The 13,680-nt window shown below is 45.1% G+C and overlaps 1 protein-coding gene across 2 annotated transcripts in view; it reads left to right on the forward strand.

The window, feature by feature from the left end:
• Positions 1 to 1,394: 1,394 nt before the first annotated feature.
• Positions 1,395 to 13,680, forward strand: part of TPP2 (tripeptidyl peptidase 2) — a 635,278-nt gene continuing 622,992 nt past the window's right edge. The window contains exon 1 of one of the 2 annotated variants that reach the window (XM_069204557.1): positions 1,395 to 1,703. In XM_069204557.1, coding sequence (XP_069060658.1) covers positions 1,539 to 1,703 — 165 coding nt within the window. In that variant the 5' untranslated portion in view covers positions 1,395 to 1,538. The remainder of the gene's footprint in view (positions 1,704 to 13,680) is intronic. The other variant, XM_069204556.1, reaches the window with a different exon arrangement.

Genomic DNA, 13,680 nt, shown 5'->3' on the forward strand with positions numbered 1-13,680 from the left:
TGAACTGTTGTGGGGTGACAAATTTGATGAGCTAATTCAAAGTTAATTGGGTAGAGATAGCGGGGTATAACATTTGACCAATTCGATTTTAGGGGAAGGTACAACGAAAAAGGGATAAAAACCCATGACACAGGGAACCATTTAGGTGGGTTAGGGAATGCTATCAATTTTATCCAGAAACTTTGTCACTCTGTTTGGTGAATTATTGGTTTACTTAAAACCATCCTCTTCCTTAGATTGCCCATTTTACACTTACCTCCTTATGAGGGAAGTGCCTTTTGCCCCAGAGCTGAGTTTTGACGGATGGCGATTTGATTAATGTCCTGAAGACGAAGACTGAACCTGTGTGCTAACCTAAACCTTGGAGGGTAACTATGACAATGAAATTGTGATTGGTCTGTTTGCTTTTCCTTTCTAGGTACCAACTGCTTACTTTTGACAGAGACCATAGCTAGATGTTTTCCAAATTGGTGTTCTAAATTGTTTTGCATGAAGCCCAACATGCCAATTCTAATCAGTGGTTAGGACAGGTGTTCACTAAACTGACACAAATAGACAAACGACTGAATCCATGCTTTGTTGAACTGACGCGTTGATGACATTTTTCTAAAGTTAATCTATGTTCACGCCGTGTTATGTTCTGATGATTGTGCTTTTTGCCTTAATGAAATCTTATCAGAGTTGCCATATTGTGACCATGCTGTTTTGTTTCTTGGTTTTGAGATTAACACATCTGCTTTTAGAATTGTAATTAATAGGGAATAAAACTTATAAAATTCTACTAAACTGGTGTGGTTATTCATGACTGCAAAGTCATTGTGGTGTCTTGAGTTGATTAATGTCATTGACTAAAGTGAAATGCATTGTGGTAATAAATATTGATGACATTATGATTGACATATTGATTAGCTATCTCGTCCTAAGGTGTCTCTCAACTGGGTCAAAAGATTAATTGGCCGAAAACGAGTCCTAAATGTGTAATAAATTATCATAAAGGGACGCGTTAACATATCTCCAATGACTTTTTGAGAAACAAGCATAGTCGTTTGGCAGTTACTTTTAAAATGGGAGTTAATCTTTCAGAAACCAAAAGTCCAAGCTTCCAAAGTCAAACATATAGTTCCACTGTCCTTTATTGACGTCCCCAGCTGCTGGAACGACGTCTCGCCGGTAACGAAAAACCTGCACATGACGTCATAAACAACTTCGCAGACCTTGTGCGGAGACCGTCCCCAACTGAAGAATTCGTTCCTCCGCCTACTGTCTACTTTTTGACAGTTACATGACTCACAGGCTGCGTGAGCTCTTCCCGCAGAAGCATCCACGCTTCCGCCTTTCCCTCAGTCGTTCTCGGATTGGCGGCAGGACAACAGAAGCTCCTCCCCCGGCGCGTCACGAGCGTTCTATGGCCGCCCACCCGCTGTCGAAGTCCCTCCTGGGTCTCTCCTGCCATCGGCTGCATACTGCACCGACCGCCTCCCTCCTGCTCCTCCCCCGATACAAGCAGCGGCTCCAGGAAGCCCCTTTGTACCGTCAGCATGGCTTCCCCTTTAGCCGAGGAGCCTTTTCCGCTGCACGGTCTTCTGCCGAAGAAGGAGACGGGCGCCGCCGGCTTCCTTGCCCGCTTTCCAGAGTATGACGGCCGGGGAACGGTTATTGCTGTGCTGGACACTGGCGTGGACCCTGGGGCGCCGGGTATGCAGGTAACAGAACGTGCATGGAAAGGTGGGACGAGGGCAGACGGGGTTCGGTTGCTCCCAGACTTCCTTCATCTGTGCTGTTTGGTTCATGGGTAGAAGCAGCACACTTCCAAACGCAGACTCCGGCAAGTGGAGCTGCCTTTGTTCCGCTCCTGATGGTGTTTGGAAAATGAGTAATTTCAATGTACTGACCTCTACGCAGTAAACAATTTCTACCTGTTGGGGGTCTTCCGCGCCCCTTTTAGCCAGCTGAACATCCTCGCGACTGGCAGTTCGTTAAGTACTATAATCTTTTCTGTCCAAATGGCTTGGTTTACTTGTAGTCCCGGCACGCAGTGATGACGAATGCCATCAAAAGCACTGACGTCAACAGTGGGGGACACGCTCTATTTTTGACACCTAGTGTGTCAGCGTTAGAACTGTAGTTTCAGTTTCACAATTTTAAGTAAGGACTTAAAAATGATTCCAACCTGCAAAGTGCCATGGATAAAATAACCGGAATTGACACTGTCATGATGTGGGTCATTGGCAACTACTGTGTAGACAAGTTTAAGTATGCTGTGCGAACATTTACACGCATTGTGTGACCATTTCAGTATGTTTTATGTACCGAGCAATTGAAACCCGGTTTCATCACTGCCTCAATTTCCGCATTTATCTTAGGAGTAATAACATTAGACGTTCTTGGGTGGGGCGGGGGGAAATAGATTTAGAATAACTACTCAGATCTGACGCGTGGCAAATTAAGATGTTTGAAGTTGTCTTTGTGACACTTATCATCACACCATTGGTACGTGTATGTTTTTATATATATATATATATATATATATATATATATATATATATATTTATTTATATATATCATTACATTTCCCTGTCATGTTAGAGGAGGTTTTAAAGTGAATTAAGTGACAATCTTGCCGGAGTACAGGAAGAGTGAAAGGAAAGGCTGTGGGAAGTTGTTTTTAGGTCGGGCGCACAAGTGCTTTGACCTGTTGTAACTATTGCAGGCTTTCAACGATGCCCAAGTCATGCCCATCACTTATACTCGTTTGTGGGTTCGCCTTTTAAAAATCACTTGATGTCATTGGTAAATGCTTTACGTTTGTCCCGCCTTGAGGCTGTTTTTGTCACATATTGCTGACTGCCCCTGTTACATGGATTATTGCATGATTGCTGTTATACTTAAGAGTGGGCAAACTATTTATTTTGTCTCTCCCCTTCGTGCTGCATAGCGTCAACAGGCACAACAGTGTGAACTCTATCAGCGGTATCGGAACGCTGATCATATTTTCCAAAGTTACCTAATCGGAGTAATTTCTTGTAGCTCTCCCCTTAAAACACCCAAAATTGGTGAATGCTTTACGCAAAAAGGAAATCCTCAAATCGAAAGAGGCTCTGCCAGTGAAACCCCCCCCCGATCACTTGAGGCACTGTAGGGGCTAACAATGTGGTTACATGACCATGTTTCTCACAAATGCTTTTTGTTGTTGTTGTTGTTTTGTTATGGTGTCCTCTAGGGACTGTTTTGAGCGATACAGTCTAATACCAAATGTTTATTTCTGATAATTGTATATGTTTTAATAATCTCTCCTTTTAACAATTATGACCATAATTCAGGCCAATATAACAGCCTTAATACACTATGTCTGAACACTCTTGATATATTTGGGTGACCCTTCTAGTTTATTTCACCGCTGTGGTTGTCTTGTGCCTTTTTTGGGCAATTGCGTTAGCCAGCCAGCAACTGTGATTGTGGGGTGGTGAAAGTGGTATTCTATTGGAATCATCATAGCAGATTCAATTTAGGATGCTAAATGGCAACATTTTCATTTTTTGCTGCAGATAGAGGAAGAAGGTAAATGGAAGTGCTTTAGTTATATGCAGGGCCACTGGAATTATATGGCAGGGAAAGACTAAAGTATGAGGCAAGGTTGACCAATTTATGTGGCAAGAAAAGTCCAGTTATGAATTTACAGTGCCAGTAGCTCTAACTTGTGCAAGAGCGAGACCTATTGCATTGTAAATGCTCGTTTGAAACTCGCACAAACATGTAAATACCTGTAAATAAACTGTATGCATTCAGCACTGAAGAAAGCAAAAAAATGATGCACATTTCTTGCAATTCTGAAATCTGCTAGAAATAAAGTTTCTAATAGGAACAAAACAAATCATGACAAATAAGTCTGTAAATGTCAATAGCAGCATTTGGAGACCTGAGTACTGTCTAATAACCCTTTACACACTGAGTCAACAACAGTAAACATGAAGTATGTACAAACAGATCTACAGCAATTAAATTCTGTGCTCTAAAACAAAATGATCACACAGTGCAAGTGATTAGTGATACAAACAATAAAGTGATTAAAAGTTAGACCATAGACAATATGGTGGTCAATAAAAGGGCTAACACTTCAAATGACTGGTAAAAACAGTGAAATTATCGTGTATCCTAAATAGCTTAAAATTTACTTTCTTTCTTAACAGAATGTATTTGCGCCCGTCGATATTTCGACCCATGAGGAGGTCACCATCAAGACAGTAATTATTTACAAGGCTAGGGGTAGATCCCAGGTCACTTGTGAGGGGTATCCAAAGAAATGGCGTGGCAGGGTTCTCAGTCTAAGAAAATTCAGGGTTTGTGCAAGGGGTGAATCGGCGACTTGTGAGAATAGCCGAGGCTTGGAAAAAAGAAACTTGCTGGTACAACTGTCGGGCTAAAATTAATTATACCCACAGATGGTAAGCTAAGGTTTTGCTGTACTTTTCAAATCGGGATCCCTGTTCCGAACGGCAGAATGAATTCTACTAATGGCATTGGAACCATCCAGTGAGTTGTGTGAATAAATCCCACTAACCAAATTGGAACCATCCAAAGAATTTGAGTTAGCCTGGACACACAGGCAACATATTCTCATTTCTATGGTGTGTCTTCTTTAACCTTTTTGAAATACTTTTTAGCATAGTCAGTTTAATCTTATCTCCACTCACTTTGGTGACCTATTCAACATGCTTTGCCCCACAGATGTTTGTTACTTTTTTATGGCTCTGTTATGTTATCTAATATACATACTCATGCTCTTGACTATTGGATATAACTATTGAGAAACACGTATATTATAACTTTTTATTCAAGTTGAACATAGTTATGTACCTAATGCTGACATGAGGCACTTAACTGCTATTTCATGACAAACTTTCTGAATTTATTTCATTTGGGTGATAAACATCATGAGTCTTTAACCTTTTCTGTATTAAGAGCTACTTATGTTCAGTGGAATGAATCCTGACCTACTAATATTTTTAGTATTTTAATAGTGACCACATCAGACAAGATTGCATTAGTGGCTAGCCCAGGGATGTGGAATTCCTATCGCCCGGCACATTATTTTTAGGGTCAAGGGCAACAAGTTTTCAAGTTTATTTTGTCCTTGGGACAAGGAGGCCCAACCCTCCTGCAGCATAAACCCCTTTGGCTGCCAGTTTACAGAGAAGGGAACTGCCTGCAGTTTAGCTAATATGTGTGTCCGTATGTTAATGCTGTTCGAACTTGTATTCATGGTTCATTAATGAGAAGCCTTCATTATTAGTGTGAATGCTGTAAAAAAATTGTTTTAAGGTCACACTGCACTACTGACAATGGTTCCAGTACCAAAACAAAAAAAAGCGTACACACGTTTGAAAAGTTTAACAATATGAGGTTAAGTATAATGCTCCCAGAATGCTTGCTAATTAGATGCAGAAGCTTGTCAGCAAGAGTGATGATTCTTCGCTTTGCTTTCAAAATAAAATGTTAAGAGAAAAATGCAAGTAGGGAAAAAAAAGTTTCACTACTATGACATTTTAGGTGCTATTTCTTTGAAGCGTCATTTAGTAAAATGTGTTGACGCATGCTAGTATTTCCCAAAAATATTCGTAATGGAAAATCAGTGTAACCATTTTCAACACGATTATGGGAAGCATGAAAATAAACGAGCACTGGCAAAGCCAACTGATCAGACATTTTTTTTTTTGTCTCTTTTGATTTTGTCAGTGCATGTCTTGTTTTGACATGGCTTTTGTAACACTTTATTGTTGTGGGAGCTGCCAGGCCCTCATCACTGTAACAAATACAGGCAAAAATAAAAAAATGTTTTTGGTCTCAAAAAGCACACGTGGTGTAACAAAGGCCCTGCGTGCCCCTTCGCCTTGCACCTGACATGAATGAGTCGGGGGGGGGCCCTCCATATTCTTTGCAGGCCCCCCCCCCTCCAATTTTGTTACTCCACTGATTTCCACAGTAGTTCCTGGTACTGAACAAAACTACTTTGTGTGCCAATATACTCCTTGTAGAAGAGCAAAATGAGATCACTCACTGTAAAGCCAGCCGATAGAGAGAGAAATAGAGTTTGATAAAACAAAATGTCTTTGTTAACGCAGGCCTAATTAGGGACCCAATCCTTAAAGAAAGTCACAAAAGTGCACCAATGGTATAGGTCTTTGTAATAGTGGCTTTCATGAATTCACAACAATTTACAGAAGTAGACCAGGAAATCATACTCCTAGAAAATATTTGTGAACTCTATTTTAGCACGAGCAAATATGCATATGTATGTTTGCCCATGTGAAAATCTATTGAGTGTTTACAAGTTCACTTTCCCTCCAACCACTTTTTCCCCCAACCCTAGAAGAACTTCTGCTTCTGCCATTGTCAGGAGTAAATTTCCAACCTTTCTAGTTATGGGACAAGATTAGAGGAGAGCTGGTGAAACTCCTTAAAACATGCAAGTTAGTAGGTTTGCAGACTCAAAGGCATTCCAGCCGTGGAACTACTGCTTACTGCTTGCTCCAGCCCCAGTATGTAGATCTGTGGAATGGTGTCAAAATAAGGAAATTGCTACAGTAAGTAACAATGAAATTGAAAGTGTTCAAGCTTACTATAGTAGAAGACCCGGCATAATCAGAGAGACCATTATCAGAGCTCTTGCATGATGATTGCTGCTATAATTTGTCACTGCACTACATGGCACCAAAGGGACACGTATAATTTTTTACAGGACAAGTAGATTTAAGAAGCAACCTGTCCCATGGACAAGTAGATATTTTAATAAATTCCACACCCCTGCGGGTTCTACAGTCTTTCGACTGGTGTTCAAAGAGATGGTAACCTTCAAATTGGATTCCTCAGAAGTGAACCCAATAATTTACTGTGTTTCCTATGACCTCTTTCATCCCTTTATATTTCCTCTGAAAGGCGGGTAAAGCAATTTATTCACAATTCCCACTTATCCACAGACAGGGCTTTTACTGCCATACAAAGCCATGCTATTTTACCATGAGGAAACCTAATCCTATGAGAAAGAGAGCTCCTGTGGCCACACTGTTCCTCCAAAATTGCCAGCAACACCAACTTCAGGTTAAGGAGCAAAGACAAGCACAAGACTGGTGAAAAAAGTATGCTCCACATGTGACGAATGTTCCTGAACTAGACAAACTCGGATCAAGTGCAGGATGTCTCCGTGTTGCTGTTATGCAAAAAAATCACCAATTCCCGAAGCACCATCTTAGCACCCTTCCATCTAAAGGTCCCAGGTGTCAGTCTGAAAGGTAGTAAAGTAGATCAAGAGGGTCTGGCAAGTTTAGTCACCAAAGAGTTACAAGTCTAGGATGTATCCTTTTTATCATAGTTCAGTTTTTCCTCCAGCGGGTGATGTATGCAGATTATGCAATTCTAATCAATATTTGTAACCGGGCGCCTCCGGACGCCGGTTCTTTGTCGGAGCGAACGACCGCCGGGGGATACCCCGGGGGCACCCGAGGGATTCCTGACGTGATGACGTCCAACGTCATCCGTCAGACAAAAACAGGAAGGACGGCCGACGGAGGAGAAGCGCCGCGCGACCCAGAGAGAGACGCCGACGTCAGGGAGAGCCGGAGAGACGAACGCCACGGACCGCCAAGAGAGAAGGGAAACCCCGCCGTGGACGAGGAACAATGGAAGGAGAGCGGAAACCCTTGGGCGCCTCCCGCCCCTGCCGAGACGAAGTCGGGAGATCCCCTACAAGCCGGCCGCGTCCCTGGGGGGGCGTGGCCAAGGCAGGTACGAGCGTACCGGGGCTGGGACTGGGGTTCTGGGTGGTTGGCTGGGTTTAAGGGGGCTAAGAAGGGAGGGCTGAGGTCGTGTAGGGAAGGGGAGCCAATTTGAACAGGACCACAGTTAACTGAAGAATAACCACACCAGGACCGTACCCAGACCAGTGAATAAAACTGTAAGGGGATCACAGAAAGGGCACAACGAAAGGAAGTCACAAGAGAAAAGTAACCCCACATTCCTCCACCTCCACAGAACCCCCCCCTCTCACTCCTTACTAACCCCAATTAACCGTATATAAATAATTTTCCCCACTTACCTGTTCCTTTCTCCTTCTTTGTTTTGGGAAATCCTGGGGCCATGAGAGCCGGGTGAACAAGACCTCTCCCTCCGAACCGGACCAGGCCGTCCCGGGAACACCAAGGAACCCTGAAAAGAAAAGGGATTTATATTAGTTTTGGACTTGGAATATAACAGTTTGGCGGAAAAGCTATTGCTACAATCCCAACGAACAAGAAAATAAACGTACTACACCCTTAAGTGCCGCGTCTGTCACCTTCTTCCAATATCCCCTCGACTCGGGATAAAAGACCCCGTCACAGTGGTGTCAGAAGTGGGATATTGGAATAGGCGACAGAGACTTCCCAACCATGGAGGAGAAGTGTACCATATCCGATATGATGCAACAGTTGGCCTCCGGACAAAGACACCTACAATTAGTGTGGGAAGAGCAACAAAAAGAGGCCAAATTGGAAAGAGAGGCACTACAAAATGCCCTTAAGAGTCAGGCCACCATAATGGCCAACAACCAGTTGGTTCATGAAACCGCCATTAAGAATCTCACAGATACCATTGCTGCTACCCGCGTACACCCGAATGTGCCCAGTTCGGTCTTACAACGATATCAAGAAGGTGAAGACCCCGATGCCTTTTTCACCAATTTTGAACGAGTTGCTACTTCCGCTACTTGGCCTCAGGAGCGATGGGGCCAATATATCGCCCCCTTATTGACGGGGACTCTCCAAGCCGCCTATCAAGCGGTAAACCCCGGTGGAATAACCCCCTATAAGGATATTAAAAAGAGCATCTTAGAACGGGTGGGTTTTGATTCTGAACATTATCGCGTCCGGTTTAGAAAAGCTAAGTGGGGGCCCAACGAAAATCCCCGGGCCCTATATTTTAGGATCAAAGATCTGGGTCTCAAATGGTTGGGTCCCATAGGGACAAATCGGGAAGACATTATTGAGATCGTGCTCTTAGAGCAATACCTGGACGCTCTGCCTCCGTCTACACGCAACTGGATCAAACAACATCCAAACCCGGATACCAATACTACCATCGAGTTGGCCTGCGCCTTTCATCGCTCCCTTGAGTTCAAAGTAACCCCCCCCGATCAACACCTAGTCCCCTGCGTCTGGGTTCGGGAACATCCTCGACAGTGGGACGAAGAATCAATGAGGACATAGGGAAAACCCGGGGACTGGATAGGCCCTATATACAACAACCTCAGTGTTTCAGTTGCGGGGAATGGGGCCACATAGCTCGAGGTTGCCCCCTGAAAACAGAAAAACCGGAACCCATGGAAATAGGGGTCACTAGGGGAAGAGTCTTTTATACAGGGAGAAGAGACACCCCTTATAAAAAGAGACTGATTATCAATGGGAAAAGCACAGTGGCCCTCATCGATTCAGGGTGCAGCCAATCTGTGGTCAGGGCCGGGTTGTTCGACGCACATTGCTACACTTCGGGACTCACGGTATCAATCTGTTGTATCCATGGAGAAACCAGAGAATATCCCCTAATCTGGACAACCCTCACCTGGGGAGGAAAAGAAATACCCATAAGAGTGGGTTTAGTAGAGCAACTGGTTGAAGAAGCTATTATAGGAACTGACTTTTCGGAATTCCCGCAACTCCTAGACAGCCTTAGACAGCTCGAAGAAACTAACAACTGGTGGAAGGACGCTCCTTTCTCCAATATGCCTCTATCACCTCCGAGGGTACGACCTAAACTCTCCCGGAAGGAGAAAAGAATAATTAAGAAAGCCTATACCCAAGACCACTCCAGCAGGCCCCGGGTAATTACAAAGGTCCTCGCCCTCACTGCTCTTCCCAGCTTCCGGACTTCTCAAAGAGAAGACCCCAGTTTAATTCATGCATGGAAAAGTGTACGACCACGGAACCCCCAGGATAAGGGTCCCTCGTTCACCATAGTTAAGGACCTATTATACCGAGTCACTTACAAAGACCAAGACGAAAAGAAACAGTTGATAGTTCCAGAACCTTATAGACAACAAGTTCTACACTTAGCACACAGCCAGCCAGGGGGTGGACACTATGGGAGGGAGAAAACAGAGGAGTATTTGTTGAGGAAATTTTACTGGCCGGGGGTATTTTCCCAGATTAGGAAGTTCTGTCAACAATGTCCAAAATGCCAATTGATTGACCCAGGCTCACGGAGAAAGGCCCCTTTACAACCCCTCCCCATCATTGATGTCCCCTTCTCCAGAATAGGGATGGACCTCGTTGGCCCTCTTCTGCCCTCGTCGAGAGGCTATCGTTATATATTGGTATTAGTGGATTACGCCACGAGATACCCTGAGGCTATTCCCCTCTCTAGTATTAACATCAAGAGTGTTGCACACGCCATGATAGGGTTCTTTTCCAGAATTGGGTTTCCTCGAGAAATCCTAACGGACCAAGGTACCCAATTTATGTCCAACCTGATGACACAAATATGTCAGCTATTGGGGATTAAACAGTTACGGACGTCGGTCTATCATCCACAAACCGATGGTTTGGTGGAGAGATACAACCGTACCCTCAAAACACTACTAAAGAAAGCTATCTCGGAGACAGGTAAGGACTGGGATAGGAAACTCCCCTTAGTATTATACGCAATCAGGACACACGAACAAGCCTCTACGGGCCATAGTCCGTTTGAGCTGTTGTTTGGGCGACAACCACGGACCCTACTAGATATGGCCGCTGAGATGTGGGAAGAAGAAGACAGGGAAAAAACCATTCTAAAATACGCCCGTGAGTTAAAAACCCACCTGCATACAGTATGGGAAAGCGTAAGGGAACACATGGAGAGGGCCCAAGACAAGCAGAAAAGGAATTATGATCGGAATACCCAATTGAGGTCCTTTTCCCTAGGAGATAAAGTGCTAGTTCTTCTTCCCAGTTCAGACAACAAATTGTTGGCCAAGTGGCAGGGACCCTACACCGTAACAGGACTAGTAACCCCCGTGACTTATAAAATTCAGCTTAACGATACTCCCCCTAGGTCACAGATCTTCCATGTTAACTTATTAAAAAGATGGGAAGAACCTCCGAACGACCCAAGGCACGGCTGCCTAGTTAATACCGTTAAGGAACTAGAGATAGGGTGGTGCCCCACTGATCCCCCTGGCGAGAGGGAGTTTCCTATCTTTAATACAGAGATCTCGATTCAACAAAATAGACAATTGAAGAATCTCTTCGATAAACACGTTCGGGTGTACTCCTCGATACCTGGTAGGACACGATTGGTACATCATCAAATCCTCACACCACCTGGGAAGATCGTACGACTAAAACCTTATCGTATCCCTGAAGCTAGGAAAACCCTCGTAGAAAACGAAATCGAGAAGATGTTAGATCTAGACATCATAGAACCTTCCCACAGCCCCTGGTGTTCGCCCGTGGTATTGGTGCCCAAACCTGATGGGTCTATACGTTTTTGTATTGACTTTAGACAGGTCAATTCCATATCACAATTTGACACATATCCCCTTCCAAGGATAGACGAGCTCTTAGAAAGATTGGGGAAAGCGAAATACATGTCTACCCTTGACTTGACCAAGGGATATTGGCAGATCCCGTTGCGTCCCGAAGACAAGGAAAAGACGGCTTTCGCTACTCCCTCCGGATTGTATCACTTTACGGTTCTCCCTTTCGGGTTACATGGCGCCCCCGCCACCTTCCAACGTCTCATTGACACCATATTGCGACCTCATACCAGATACGCGGCGGCCTATCTGGATGACATCGTTATTTTCAGTGAGACCTGGGAAGACCATGTGGTCCACATAGACCACATCTTCTCGGCTTTAGGGAAGGCTGGACTGACAGCCAACCCCGCCAAGAGCCGACTGGCTTTTAGTGAGATCTCCTACCTGGGTTATCACATTGGCAACGGTATACTTCGACCCCAAAAGAATAAAATCGAAGCCATCCTACACACCAATGCTCCCACCACGAAGAAGGGAGTTCGTTCCTTTTTAGGTCTAGTGGGGTACTATCGAAGGTTCATTCCCCACTATTCCAGTTTGGCTGCCCCCCTAACCAATCTTTTAAGAAAAGGACAGCCCAACAACATCCCACAACTAGACCCGACTCAACTTCATAGTTATCATACCTTGCAAAGGTGTCTCACCACTCAACCGATATTGAAATGTCCTGAGTTTGACAAACCCTTTCATCTCCAAACGGATGCCTCCGATGTGGGGGTAGGGGCCGTTCTTTTTCAAAAGGATGAAGACGGAGTGAGCCATCCCGTCGTCTTTATTAGCCGTAAGCTATTTCCCAGGGAGCAAAGATACCCCATTATAGAGCGGGAATGTCTTGCCATTAAGTGGGCTATCGAAAGCCTCCAATAGTATCTTTTGGGCAGACCTTTCCTACTGTATACGGACCATGCACCCCTTACGTGGCTCTCAAGATACAAGAATACCAACAATCGTATATTGAGATGGTTCATAGAACTCCAACCTTTCTCCTTCCAGGTTTGCCACCTCCCTGGTGACCTTATGGGTCAGGCTGACTATTTGTCCCGGTTTCCGGATCTGGTGGGGCTCGATCAGCCAAATTCATGTGAGGGGATGTGTAACCGGGTGCCTCTGGACGCCGGTTCTTTGTCGGAGCGAACGACTGCCGGGGGAATACCCCGGGGGCACCCGAGGGATTCCTGACGTGATGACGTCCAACGTAATCCGTCAGACAAAAACAGGAAGGACGGCCGACGGAGGGGAAGCGCCGCGCGACCCAGAGAGAGACGCCGACGTCAGGGAGAGCCGGAGAGACGAACGCCACGGACCGCCAAAAGAGAAGGGAAACCCCGCCGTGGACGAGGAACAACGGACGGAGAGCGGAAACCCTTGGGCGCCTCCCGCCCCTGGCGAGACGAAGTCTGGAGATCCCCTACAAGCCGGCCGCGTCCCTGGAGGGGCGTGGCCAAGTCAGGTACGAGCGTACCGGGGCTGGGACTGGGGTTCTGGGTGGTTGGCTGGGTTTAAGGGGGCTAAGAAGGGAGGGCTGAGGTCGTGTAGGGAAGGGGAGCCAATTTGAACAGGACCACAGTTAACTGAAGAATAACCACACCAGGACCGTACCCAGACCAGTGAATAAAACTGTAAGGGGATCACAGAAAGGGCACAACGAAAGGAAGTCACAAGAGAAAAGTAACCCCACATTCCTCCACCTCCACAGAACCCCCCCCCTCACTCCTTACTAACCCCAATTAACCGTATATAAATAATTTTCCCCACTTACCTGTTCCTTTCTCCTTCTTTGTTTTGGGAAATCCTGGGGCCATGAGAGCCGGGTGAACAAGACCTCTCCCTCCGAACCGGACCAGGCCGTCCCGGGAACACCAAGGAACCCTGAAAAGAAAAGGGATTTATATTAGTTTTGGACTTGGAATATAACAGTTTGACGGAAAAGCTAGTGCTACAATCCCAACGAACAAGAAAATAAACGTACTACACCCTTAAGTGCCGCGTCTGTCACCTTCTTCCAATATCCCCTCGACTCGGGATAAAAGACCCCGTCACAATATTGTTCCATGGAATTACATATTTGTAACCCGCTATAGACTTTGGAATTCTGAAGGGCATATTCCTCTTTCAACTCCTCTATGGAATTCATA

This window comes from Pleurodeles waltl, chromosome 8, assembly GCF_031143425.1.
Source record: "Pleurodeles waltl isolate 20211129_DDA chromosome 8, aPleWal1.hap1.20221129, whole genome shotgun sequence".
NCBI classification, from domain to species: domain Eukaryota; kingdom Metazoa; phylum Chordata; class Amphibia; order Caudata; family Salamandridae; genus Pleurodeles; species Pleurodeles waltl.